The sequence below is a fragment of the Vanacampus margaritifer genome, chromosome 10, assembly GCF_051991255.1.
Source record: "Vanacampus margaritifer isolate UIUO_Vmar chromosome 10, RoL_Vmar_1.0, whole genome shotgun sequence".
NCBI classification, from domain to species: domain Eukaryota; kingdom Metazoa; phylum Chordata; class Actinopteri; order Syngnathiformes; family Syngnathidae; genus Vanacampus; species Vanacampus margaritifer.
This window is the reverse complement of record NC_135441.1, coordinates 11801340-11814383: the sequence shown is the minus strand read 5'-3', so window position 1 is coordinate 11814383 and position 13044 is coordinate 11801340. Positions and strand designations below refer to the sequence as shown.

Here is a 13044-nt window from a genome sequence, read left to right as displayed (position 1 = left end):
CCAAAGACAGGCTTGAAACCCTTGACACCCTATGCCTCTTTTGAAACCCTACATCTGAATGAAACCCCCCTTTTGAACCCTAAACCTAACCTAAAACATTAAATTGGAACTCTTCCACGTGCTTGAAACCCCAATCCTGGTTTGAAATTCACTTTGAAATCCAAAGCTTGTCTTGAAACCCTAACACAGACTCAAAACTGTATTCTGAAAACCTAATCCAGATTTAAAACCCCAACTTGAACTTTGAACCCATAACCAGGACTTGAAACAGTAATTTAAAATTCCACCACATGCCTCAAACACTAAATCTGGTCTGAAGCACAAACTTATAGCTGTACTTTGAAACCCAAAGCTTGTCTTGAAACCTTAAATTGAGACCCTAGCATTTGTTTGGAACCCTAATGCCAATCTTCAAACCCTAACCTGGACACGCAACCTTAATCAAAACCCTAAATTGCAACACCAACCCTGATTTAAAACTCTGTCACCTAACTTGAAAGTCTTCTTGATGCTTGAAACCCTAACCTTGTCTTAAAACCCTACTTTGAAACCCAAAACACGTTTTAAAACTAAATCTTGTTTGAAACCTTAATCCCTGTCTTGAAACACTAAATAAAACTCGAAACCCTAACTTGAAAACCTGACCCTGGCTTCAAATTTGACTAATATTCACAATAAATTACTTAAGTAAATAATAAAGTAATAATAAATAATATAAATAATAAAGTAATACATTACTTAACTACTATATTCAATAAAACAAATGAACAAACATACATGAAAATTGAATAAATAAATGTTTAATTGCTACGCAATATACTTCCGCCCCGTCCCTGCTCTAAAGACAACATGTTGTGTCACATCAGCACGTCACGTCCTCTGCAGGCACCCACACTGCTGTTTTTCCTTTTTTCCCTTTGTTGCAGATGCTCGGGAAACCTGGAGTTGCCCTCAACCTGCCCTTCACATCTCATCAGCCAATGGGATGAGCTCGAGCGAGCTGCACGACTTCACGTTTTTTGCGTACTTTATGATGATCTCAGCAGTCATTGCAGTGAAGCTGGCTAAAGCAACTCCTCACTGGTGTGTTTCCCCCCTGGAATGGTGCTTTCAAGGTGCCTCGGTCAACAAGCTCTTCACGTTTGATTTGATTGTTCAAGTACTGCAGTAAAATAATATAATTTTCTGTTTTCATTCACACCATAGAGAATACAAAATGCAATAAACTTTAAAATGTTGTAAACTGATGTAGCTAGCGGCTAGCCAGGAGTGGCTAAGATAGTTCCTTATCACAGAAATACCATGGGATTAGGCCTCTGCAGTATTCAGATTTTTATTTTTATTGATGTCGATGTTGACTAGTCGCTGAAGATGTCATTGGTATTTTTTTCCCATATTTTTTCTAATCATAGGAGAGGTGAATACTTTGCAATAATCAGCATGTTGTGTAGCTGTGCCGGGATGCAGCGAGTCGAGCGCTCTGCCAAGTAGGCTAAAGTTGAAGGTCGGTCCCCTGAGCCGCAGATTGAAGTGGGCGAGCGAGCGAGCGAGGGAGCCTTTAGCGCACACAGGACGCATGAAGCTGGTGACCGTGCCGGACCATGTAAGCGTCCAGGCATGTCATTAAATTGTCCTGAATCTCCAGCTGCAGCCCATCGAGCGCAGCCATCAATCACAGCACTTGTGATTCACTCATAATCTGCTTCCTCCCAGTGCAGCATCAGGACCACCACGCCCAAGACCCTGACAACGGGCAAAATAGTCTGGGATGTGTCAAGGCCAAACGGCACATTTTCATGTCTATGCAGCATTTTGGTGAGAAAATGGCAAACTATTGCAATTAAATGGGAAATTAGCCAGTTTAAACATTAATCGGTTAGTTCAATAGCAGAGACTTAGAGACTTTTCATGTCATTTTGTTAGCAAATATACTCTTTTTAAGAGCAATATATTACATTTAAATGGTAAACCATTGTCCAGGCTGACTAGCCCATTTAAGCATGAATCACTTATTTATATTTCAACCCTAACCCTCGCCTTTCTAGGTGAATTATAATACCAAATATAGCCTCAAATGTGTCTCCGAGGCAAAATATTACATTTTCATATCTAATGTAGAATTTTATAGTGTTTCAATAATAACATATTGCATTTAAATGGTAAACCACCACTTGCCAGGCCGACTATATCTCTTACTGTGACAGTAAATTGTGTTTTGGGGGGCATAGTATAGCATTTCAGCATCACTTATAAACAAGTCGAGATGATGTCAGGCGTGAAAAGTGATCTCTCAGGCTCGTTGCCTTACAATTCCGTTCCGATCTGCAGATTTACGGCGGCGAGGGGTGTTCCCTGGAGCTCCCCCTTTGCAGCAATGCGGGCTATGCTGCTGCCACGCATAGCAGTGAAGCTTAGTGACCGCTCGACCTCGTCGTGATCGTTGTCGTGGTGGCGTTGGGACGGTTGACAGCAGGAGGTGACGTGAAGGCCAAACATCCAAATGTCAGAGTTCCAAGACTCACTCCATCTTCATTTACAACTGGCAAACTTGAAAGGAAATGGGATCACCCTCTAATATTCTCGTACAACGCTGCTCTGTACATATAGTACTAGATTATTATCCTATAAATGCATGTGTTCCATATAATAATTGTACTAAACAAACAAGTACTAGTTGGGTGGGGGATGATTTCTGCAGTCATGAAATGATTGCAAATGCATGCAACCAAATGTACACCCTGGCCTGACTGTATGTATGTATATGTCATAATAAATGTTCTTTAAAACAATCTGGTACCGGTTGCGGGTGGTGATGATAATTTTAGAAGGACTCAGTCATTAAATCACTAGAAAAGCATACCCGCAGATGACCAAATGTAACCCATTAGGAATCCTCTCATTGCTTATGATACTACTTTATGATACTGTATATGCCATAATAATATTTTTACAAAACAATCTGGTAACGGCTGGAAGTGGTGATGATTGTTTTAGAAGGACTCAGTCATTCAATCATAGAAAAGCATTCCCGCAGTTAACCAAATGTATCCCATCGACATTCTTTTGATTGTTTATGATACTACTTTATGATATTGTATATGTCATAACAATTGTTCTACAAAACAATCTGGTACAAGCTGCAGGTAGTGGTGATTGTTTTAGAAGGGCTCAGTCATTAAATCACTAGAAAAGCATGTCCGCAGATAATTAAATATATTCTATCGACAATCTTTTGATTGTTTAAGATACATACCTGTATATACCATAACAATCAGGTACCTGCTGAGAGCAGGTGATGCCTGTTTTAGGCTGACACAGTAGTAAAATAACTATAAATGCATGTTCATAGACGACTACAATGCATTTTCTGGTTGTTTATAAAACCTAGGCTAAATGTAAAAATTGAACAAAACAATCAAGTACCTGTTAGGCATTGATTACAGATGAACGGCAGTGGTTAAATGACGAGAAAGGTTCTGGGCAGTGTTTTTTGTTTTTGTTTTTTAATAATGTGTGACATTTTAATTGTTCTTTAAAACAATCTGGTACCTGGGTGATGATTGTTTTAGCAGGACTTTTACTATTCCCCTGTCACCAGACGTGGTGTCTTTATTTGTAAAGGTTTGTGTGTGTGTGTGTGTGTGTGTGTGTGTGTGTGTGTGTGTGTGTGTGTGCGTGCGTGCGTGTGTGTGTGTGTGTGCGTGCGTGCGTGCGTGCGTGCGTGTGTGTGTGTCGGCTCGTGAAACACAAACTGCTACATATACCTTCAAACACACACTCACACACACACACATTCTGGAACGTGTCAAGTATCTTTTTTTTATTGCAAATGTTTGTAACCCAATAAGCGGTAGTAAATGAATGGATGGATTTTTGTAATGTTGCCAATTTTATGGATACATTCTCTCAGACAGAGGAGAAGCATGCCAGTGCATGTAGGTACAACACACACACACGCACACTCATGTACACACACACACAAATACACACACTTAGCATTCATGTTAAGGTCAGTAATGCCGACCAGGCCTCGAACGACATGCTCCACTGTGGCCGTCACCTGTCTCAAAGTGTTAACCTTTTGTGTTTTAACACACACACATATGCGCGCGCACACGACTCAGTCGACCTCAGACAAGGAAAAACAAAAGTTAGTGAGAAGATAATAAGAGAACATGAAGGGAACAAATTGCTGCTATACGAGAACTTACTTGACTGTGGATGAACTCTAGTCTAAATAGTTTTCTATAGTCCAGTTGTTTGTTTTGAATTTCTTGCTCATGCTTCTTGGCTGAGCACATCAAAACCTATCCAACATTGTTATTAAGTTAATTAGTAGCGAATACTGCAGATAACAGTAAGGGAGGGGGATAATCCAAAATTATTATTAGAACAGTCCTTTGTTTGTTGTGGCTAATGTTACTCTCCGGTCCAGTAGGTGGCGATACCTTACATTGAACGCAGATAGAAAGACAAAAGTTAGGTGTCGGCCGATTCATCCAGATAATAAAAACGCTGCTCCCAAACATTCCACAGTGTTGGTTGAGGCATGTCTACTGAAAAACTTGATCAACAATTGATGATTCACATTTAGAGGAATGAGAAACAGGGAAGGAGTGGAGCTGGCTAGAACAACACAATCGGAAAAAGTCAAGTTAAGTCAAGTTTGTTTACATATCCCTTAATCACACAAGTAAAAGACTTTGGGAGTGTTTTGGATATCTTCTATTGGGAGCACAACTCCATGTGCGACATTTACTAGCGACTCATTCCGACATCCACATGTAAGCACATGTGTGAAACACGTGTCATACTGTAGATCCCATTTGAAGACCCCCACACACAACTATACCCATAACTCCTTTTGAATTCCCTACTAGGAGTGTGCCCCCCAAAATGTCCACTTCAAACTAAAGTGTCTGACTTCAAGGCACTTCCACCTTATGTCATGTCCATCCATAAAACGGTGTCAGGGTCTGATTCCGCCCCCTGACTTTCCAGTTGTTTTTTGACTGATTGAATTTTGTTGTGTTGTGTTCTACACCCCTAAAATACATCAATTTTCACTAGGATACACACAAATTAGATATCTTAGGCCTAAAAGCTTTGCCATTGAAAGTATGCAATCTGCTTAGGAAACATGCTTCATAATTTGATATTGTTTGGGCCTTCTGGGGAAGAGTTGCCACTTCAAACCAAAATGACTGACGCCCTGTGCAATTTTGAGAATGGATTTTAGAGACTTTTTGTGTTTCCTATTATGATGTCCAACCAGTTTAGTGTTGATTGATGAAACTGGTGGCTGGTTGCATTTTTTTTTCAACTTTCAAGTCTTGAAATTTCCCCCCAAATGATGTATTAAAACCACTTCCTGTGCAACTTTTTCTGTGAGACCTTGAGAATTTTTCATGCATACTGTCATGACAATCAAATAAACTGAATTTCGTGTTGATTAGTGAAACGGGTGTTGGAGCCTTATTTTTCAAATTTGTGTGAATGGCCAAAATGACCCTAAATCGGCTGCCAAACCAAAATGGCCAAGGATCCTTGAGGCTTTTCCGTGCATCTTGTCACCACAGTCTCGTTCACCCATATTCATGTTGATCGATTCGATTTTTTTTTGGGGGGGGGGGGGGGGTGGTCAGGTCAGGGCGGGCATCAAAATTTTTGATTTCACATAGATGTCGCAATTCAGTGTTTTCCGCACCATGTTAATACTTGGCGGGCCACCCAAGTAAACTGGCCACCACCCAATAAGTTTTCAAGAAAATTTAATCAAAATATATAAGAAACAAAACAAAACATGTCGCGAACAGATATACCGTATGTAACTTTATAGTTCGCTGTCACTCACTTGTGGATCATGAGGTTAGAGGAGTTGCAAATAACAGGACTGAGAACATGAGTCCAGCCACCCAAGTAGATTTCAAATCTGTGGGAAACACTGCAAATTTATTTTGAATACATTAGTCAAACCAAAATGGCTGACTTCCTGCTCAATTCCAGGTATTGGTTTTTGAGACTCATCCTATCGTGACTGACACATCCGCCCAATTTCAAGAGTCTCGCTTGAAAATTGCAACAGGGTTAATTTTTCTAATTTGCATGAGTGGCCCAATAGGCTGCTTCAAACCAAATTGGCTGATTTCTTCATTTTCCTACAATGGTCTTTCAGACTTCTTCAAGCATCCTGCCATGGCAGCCATATCCATCCAATTTCGTGTCGATCAGCGGAATTCTAGTTCCACTGAGTTACTTTTGGAGGATGTTTGCAGACCCCTAAATACATAAATTTTCACCAGGTTGCACAGGTACATTTTTTTTTGTCAGTCAAATATTAATCAAAATACAGGATAGCCTACAGTAGTACACACATGATTGTCTTTGGTGGGGTTCCACTCTCACTGCAACTAATTAGTATCGTAGGGGTTTGTTTTTATTTAGGATAGTCTAGTTACTGTTACTGATATATATACAGTCTAAGAATGTGTATGTGTGCCAATGAGTGTGATCCCTGTATAAACAGAAGCGCTCCCTGCAGGCCTCAGGCGTCACTGCACCTTTCCTTCTATTACTCTGCCGCCTGGCTTCGCGGCGCCTCATTCACTAGAAGATGGCGGACTGCGCTCCACTATTAGATGAGGAACTCTCGTCCTTCGTCTTCAATTACCTGACAGAGAACCCCGACAGCCAGGTAAGAACCCCGGGTGGTGTGTGTGAGAGACTCGGCTTGGCTCTCCCCCCGGCTTCCTTCGTCTTGGCTCGTCTCCACTTGCACCATCAACACCAGCGGTACTCGGAGCGGCGACAGGCCGGTTTCAGGAAGCCTTTCGCCGGCTTGTCAGCAGCAACTCGCCGGCTCAGTGCTCCGCCGTGTCTTGACTTGCGGCGTTCACGTGAAGGAGGATATGTCATCATCCTTTGGTACGGAGGATCCGTGGTGGATAAATGTGTGGTTTTACGCGGTGGGGGTGTGTGCGTGGACGCCGAGGCCCCCCCGCTGCAGCCGGGGGACTGCGGAGCCGCACTTTGGAAACTTTTTGACGCATTCTTCAGGAGGAAAGTTAGCTGTCAGTGTAACCCGGCGTGGACACGTGGTGCTACCGCCAACGCGTGCACCGAGCCCCGGGGGGTGACCACGCTGACCCCCCTCCCCTGGAAGGACTTTTTAGCGTCACTTTAAGTCACCACAATACATATATATATATTTTTATATTTGATTGCATCTTTGTTGTTGAATTAAGACGGCGCGTGGTGGGAAGCTGTTGCGTTGACCGTGCACGAGGAGAGAGTTCATCTGCTTCTCTGCAGACCGCCCGCTGCGCCACCAAGTTTGGTCAACTCTCACGGTGCTGGGTGGCCGGGGGAGCCTCCCGGTTGTGGCGAGACAACATTTGGCGTTGATGGTGGAAGTTGGCGCTGTTTTGGGGTAGTGCGTAACAGTTTGCGTAATAGCTTGTTACAAAACGCGTGACTGGCGTTTTCTTTGATTCATGTTACATAGCGCCTATGTGTGTGTGTACTGCTTCCCTGCCGTAATAAAACCTTTTAAGCGGATTGTCATGGTGCGTTTGTGCACCTTGCGACCAAGCGCAACTTTTCCGAGATGAGACGTGGCACACAAATCCAACCCCTCGTGGGATCATTCTGTGCGCCGATGTGTTTTGGAGGCCATCCTCTGCGGTTTGGATGTCACGAGTTGCGCAGAAACGTGCGATGTTGTGAAGAAAAGGCGAAGTAAATCGTAAATGTGGTCTATTTCGAACGAAGCTCCTGCAGCGGGTGGCGTATGACGGGACAGAGCGGCTAGGGATCAAGGCTTTAATCCCTCATTTTGCTCCTGGATGGATGCCGCGATTCCCAAACACGCACAAACATGCTTACTTAGACCCCCACAGCTCGTCCCCACCACCATCTCATTCCTTCTCAGGATGCCCCCCGAACCCACCAAGCCATCTACCTTCCCAGATATATCCACTGCATCACTGCTGTGTGACATTGGTGACTGCATCACGTGTTCAGGCAGATTGGCACTTGAAGCAGGTTAAGTGTGTGTGTATGTGTGTATGCAGTGGTCTATTTATAACACTGTATTAACCTTTACATTGCAGTGCATTGTGACATTGCAAAATTCAGCATTTAATCCCCCCCCCCCCCCCTTCACACATGCACATTGATTTATACAGTGTGACCTTGCTCTTAATATACAGGCCTGGTGACCACGTTGTTACAGTCTCGTGAGGAAAAAAAAGCGCGACCAGTGCATGTGTCAACTTCCAAATGAGGTCGACATGCATGGAACGTTGCAGCAGGCCTAAAAAATGATGTGAAGTGTGAATACGTGTGTGCATGTGTCGGAATTACAGGAATAACAAGTGTCTGCTTTTAATCTTATCTTTTGCGTTAATATTTACTCTAGGTTATTAAACGGTTCTCTCTCTCTCTCTCTCTGCCGCTTGGTGTCTATGTTGCTCGCCCCCCTTGTAATACTACTCCTCGTGATGTGTTACAGAACCGAGCTGCTGCAGTCATGTGAGTCGTAGTGGAGGAGGGAGGCAGGAAGGGAGGCGTTAACGTGACGTCGACGCTGGCGCGCCTCCTCCTCGTCCTCCTCCTCTTTTTCCCTCCAGCATGTGACTCTTCCTCTTGTCTCTCTGGGCTGGCTGGCTGTCTGTCTGTCATTCCCCCTGTTGCACATTCACATGTTTTTTTTTTTTGCGGTCATCTTCAGTGGCGTTTGTCGCAGCCGCAGAGGTTTCGAAAGGGATGTATAACATGGAAAATTGACAAATGTTTGTCTATGAATAGTTTTGTCTGGAGTGGTTGTGTGTGAAATGTGTGACATTAAACAACCAAGTACAGTCCAGCTAGAGACCCTCCCACAAACAGTGAAAATATGCAGTAAAGGGAAATTGATTTTGCATTATCAACACAAAATTTGCATGTGAGGTACAGGTATTATTTTTGTCTACCTTCCTCGCATTCTGCACTGTTGTATCTGTGACTTAGAATGTCTGTGGCTTTTTAAAATGTAGGGCCTGGCATGGTGAGTGATGTGGGAGTCAGCTGTATGATCAGGTTAGCGGCTAACCGTTAGCCAGTTTGTACATTGAGTACCCGGGCATCAGTTGTAGCTGTGCAGCTAGTGTATGTATGTGCTTGTTACAGGTTTTTCTTACATCCCTAATCTTTTAATTGATATCTAATCGATTACTATTTAATTATCGAGTACTTGTTTAGAGGTATCGTTGAATTTACAATGGTCCAAATCCTCTGATTTCAATCTCTAAACAGTAATTCTTCTCCAATTTCTGTAGTCCTTCCTGAACGTGTGCTGATTATCTTTTGTTTTTAATCGAAATAAGACATTTGCAAAGATCTGCTATTACTTTGGAGAACATTGAGCGTACCACTAACTGAATCAGTTTCAAAAAGGTTGCTGAGTGAGTACAATGTCAATCCCTCATATCCGATTAATTGATGGATGTGACAGACCCAGAAAAATCACGTGTCAAGTCAATGTAATTTATATAGCACAAATTCCTAACACAAGGTATCTAAAGACACTTAAGACATGTTCAAGATCAACAACCACACTCCTCATACATTGCCAGTAAATAATCAGTCAAAAATAGCCCGCAGCAAAATGGACGCATATTCGTCCTTTAATTCGATGGCTCCTCGAGCCAGTTACACAAGCTAACCATCACCTTGCACTGTAGAAATAATCACACAGAGTTGCTTCCTGTCCGTAAAGACATTTTAAGGTTACTTGTAATTCAAACTCACGACTATTAAATGAACATTAAATGACTAGCAGCGGATTAGAAGAAAAAAAAACCACAGTTGGAGGTCGGAATAATTGGAAAACTTTGGTTAGCCGGTGGCGACAAACGACATGCGCTTTTTAAGACGACCAATCAAGCGCTGCGCAACCTTCATTTGCAAATTCTCAAACCACAAGTCGCAAATGGAAAAGTTAATAAAGCTTAAAGTCATTTCACTGGAGCCCCCCTTGCACTCCCTCGCACTGTGAGTCAGCAATACAACCTGTGTGTGTGTATCATGTGACCATCTCAAATGTCAGTCCCTCACTGAGCACATTTATCCTGATGCTGCAGGTGCGACCGAGTCACTGTTAAAATGTTACTGCAGCTTAAAGTCACAGTATCTGTAATAATCCTATTTCTAGTGTACTGGAGTATTTGCAAATTGCATTGGAAGGGCCTTCTGTGGTATTTAATGAACTCCATTTCCATCAGGAAACACAATTTGTTTCAGTCCAGTATATTTAGTTTAGCTTTACACTATGAGAATGTAGTTTTTGTACAAAGATATATCCATTTTTAGCGCCAGGTGTGGTTAGAATTAGGGGGTTATGATTAGGTTAGGGAGTGATGGTTAGATGGTTAGGATATACCAAATACATGGGATTCACTCAAATATGATACTTTTCAGAGTAACGTGTCATTGCTGAAATTTAAATGCAGGGTTGTGACACATTTCACTTGAATGTAGCCTGTAACACAAGGCATTTCAGGTGGAAGACTGCGAATAGGAAAAATCCGCCAATAATTGGTGCCCATTGGGGGGGTGGGTGGTTAAACCCCAAAAATTCCAGATAAACAGAGATATACACCCAATTTTAAAAAATGAGGGTTGGCTCCCCCCAAATTAAAATAAAACAAAATTAATATTTTAAAACTATTAAAAAATATATTGAACAGAATTGGCAAAAAGGTCAGTCCACGGGTCCCGGTTTCTTTGTACACAAAGAAGAATGTTGAGTCTGGTGGATATACAAGAAGGGATATGGATGCTTTGTTACCTCCGTGCCTTACCTACAAAACAAAGTGAGTACAAACAATACAAGACTGCTTCTCGCAAATCCCAAAGTAATAAAAGAAACTGTGTGTAGAAAGCAATTGTCACTATTAGATTAAGCAACGTCCCACTTTGCTGCATTCTGTGTGAAAGACAGGAAAATTCATTTAAAAGCATCAATGTTTCTTTATCACTGTGCGAAAGAAGCTATTGCAAATCCCTTTCAGAGTGCTAACGTTCGACATGGGAGCGCCTGTGTGATGGGAATAGGCTCGCTTCCCCCCCAAATCCCTCGGAGGTTGACGCGGCATCCGGCTCAGATGGACGCCCTCCCCAAAGGAGAGGATCGTGTTTGCGCTCAATAATTCATCAAGGTGCTTACTCGGCTTCTATTTCACGTTTGGTGATTAAAAAAAAAGGTGTGTTTATTTGATTGGATAGACATGTTCCTGCGTGGTGCGAATGTTCGGCTTTGGAAATGACAGTCCGTGAAGACCGTTTCATTTAGCAGTCGGAAGTTCGGTACGCTTGTCTATCATGAGTAGATCCACCAAAAAAGTCTCAAGCCATGCATGAAGTGACACAATAAGTCAGCCATTTTGGTTTGAAATGGCCACGGGTCATTTTCCAAATTTGTCCTTGAAATTTGCACGTCTGTCATGAATACACACATACACACAGTACAGTACATATCAATGAAGCTTTCTTTTGATGAGGCAAAACCTAAAAATAACAAGAAGTGCTTTGTCAGGTAGAGTAATGCAAGACGACTCAACCACCTTGTGTGTTGTGTGTGTATATAATAAACAAGTACTTGCTGACACTGCGCACACTAGTCTGTACCTGCCCATGGCACCTGGTTGCCACAGCGACAAAGCATGCTGGCACCTGTGTGTGTGTGTCCAATGGGCAATGGAAATTTCCTTTCACCTTTTCTCCATTTTATACCTGTGCCCTTGAAAGCCCATATGTACACTTACACATGCACGCATACACAGATAAGGAAACCGTTGCTATTGTGTTCACTACAAACGAACGACTCGTCTAAACTTGCTAAACGCAGTTTAGTGGTGACCGTTGTGACATTGTCCATCAGCAGTAAATAGCTAACAAAAACAGGTAGTGACTGAACAAGCGGCTAAAACTCGGCCATCATTGTTTTTTGTGTTTCAATAACGTGAGCGGGTTTGGCTAGCATGTGAGCGCGTGTCTTGCGGTGGTACTTCGTTGCATTAACTGCTAGCTTAGTGCAATGCCTTCGTTTGTAGTTATGCACACCGACTCCCTCACTTGAGCCAACGTTCAAACTAATTTGACCATCCTGCTTTTTCTTCTGAGATCAAAGAGATCACAGGCATGCTTACAACAAAGCATTTAAAGAGCAACAACCAACAAAAATGTTCTAAGAAAAAACATTTAAACTGTTGTTGAAGGTTTCGCTAATGTTGCAGCCTTGAACGAACCCTGATGTGAAATCAACCGACCCCCCTGGCATAGCTACGGGCTTTAGCTGGTTAGCAGGTCATGTTTATGCTTTTACGTTCGGTTAGCTGATGACTCAGTGGTCATAGTTTTAGCTCTTAGCTTATTGTGAACTAGTGTTGAGTAAGACATTTATTGTTTTATCTGTTAACGCCATAACAGCTTGGGGGTCTACACCTTCAGAGTCAGTTAGCCAACGACTTTGATACATTTCAGTTAACCAAACAGCAGAAGTTTACACTTTCAGTTTAGTTATAGCCATCATCAATCATGTTCCCTTGTTTTAACTGTTAGCTTAACATGTAGCATCTTGGGTACATGCACATTACGGTAGACAACAACTCCATGCTCAGTGTTTTTAGAAGTTAAAATAATTCCCTGCTAACATGTTGCCTAACAGAGTTGTTTGGCTAATTAAAAGAAATGTATGACATCAGTACGTCGATTATCTTAGCATGATAGCGTCATTGGTTTATACACGCATGTAATTTAAACTATCCGACCACTCAAATGTTCATAGTTGTTTTTAGCACACGTACAGGTATACGTAGTAAACTGTCGTATTTCACTTTATTGGATTAAGCGAGCTAATACGATGCAATAAACATACTAGTTTCTGTTTCAAAGGAAATTCAAGCAAATGTTTACAGTTAAATACAAAGTTGTAATTTTTGCGCTTAAAAACCCCAAACAATTTCAAGTAATAGTCGCAAGAAGAACAGTGACAAATTTCTACAT

General features: G+C 42.1%; 1 protein-coding gene across 1 annotated transcript in view; it reads left to right on the top strand.

Annotated features, from left to right (window-relative positions):
- The first annotated feature begins 6556 nt into the window (after nucleotides 1-6556).
- The window catches only part of ppargc1b (peroxisome proliferator-activated receptor gamma, coactivator 1 beta), a 61380-nt gene continuing 54892 nt past the window's right edge, over nucleotides 6557-13044 (top strand). The window contains exon 1 of the mRNA XM_077577849.1: nucleotides 6557-6694. Coding sequence (XP_077433975.1) covers nucleotides 6614-6694 — 81 coding nt within the window. The 5' untranslated portion in view covers nucleotides 6557-6613. The remainder of the gene's footprint in view (nucleotides 6695-13044) is intronic.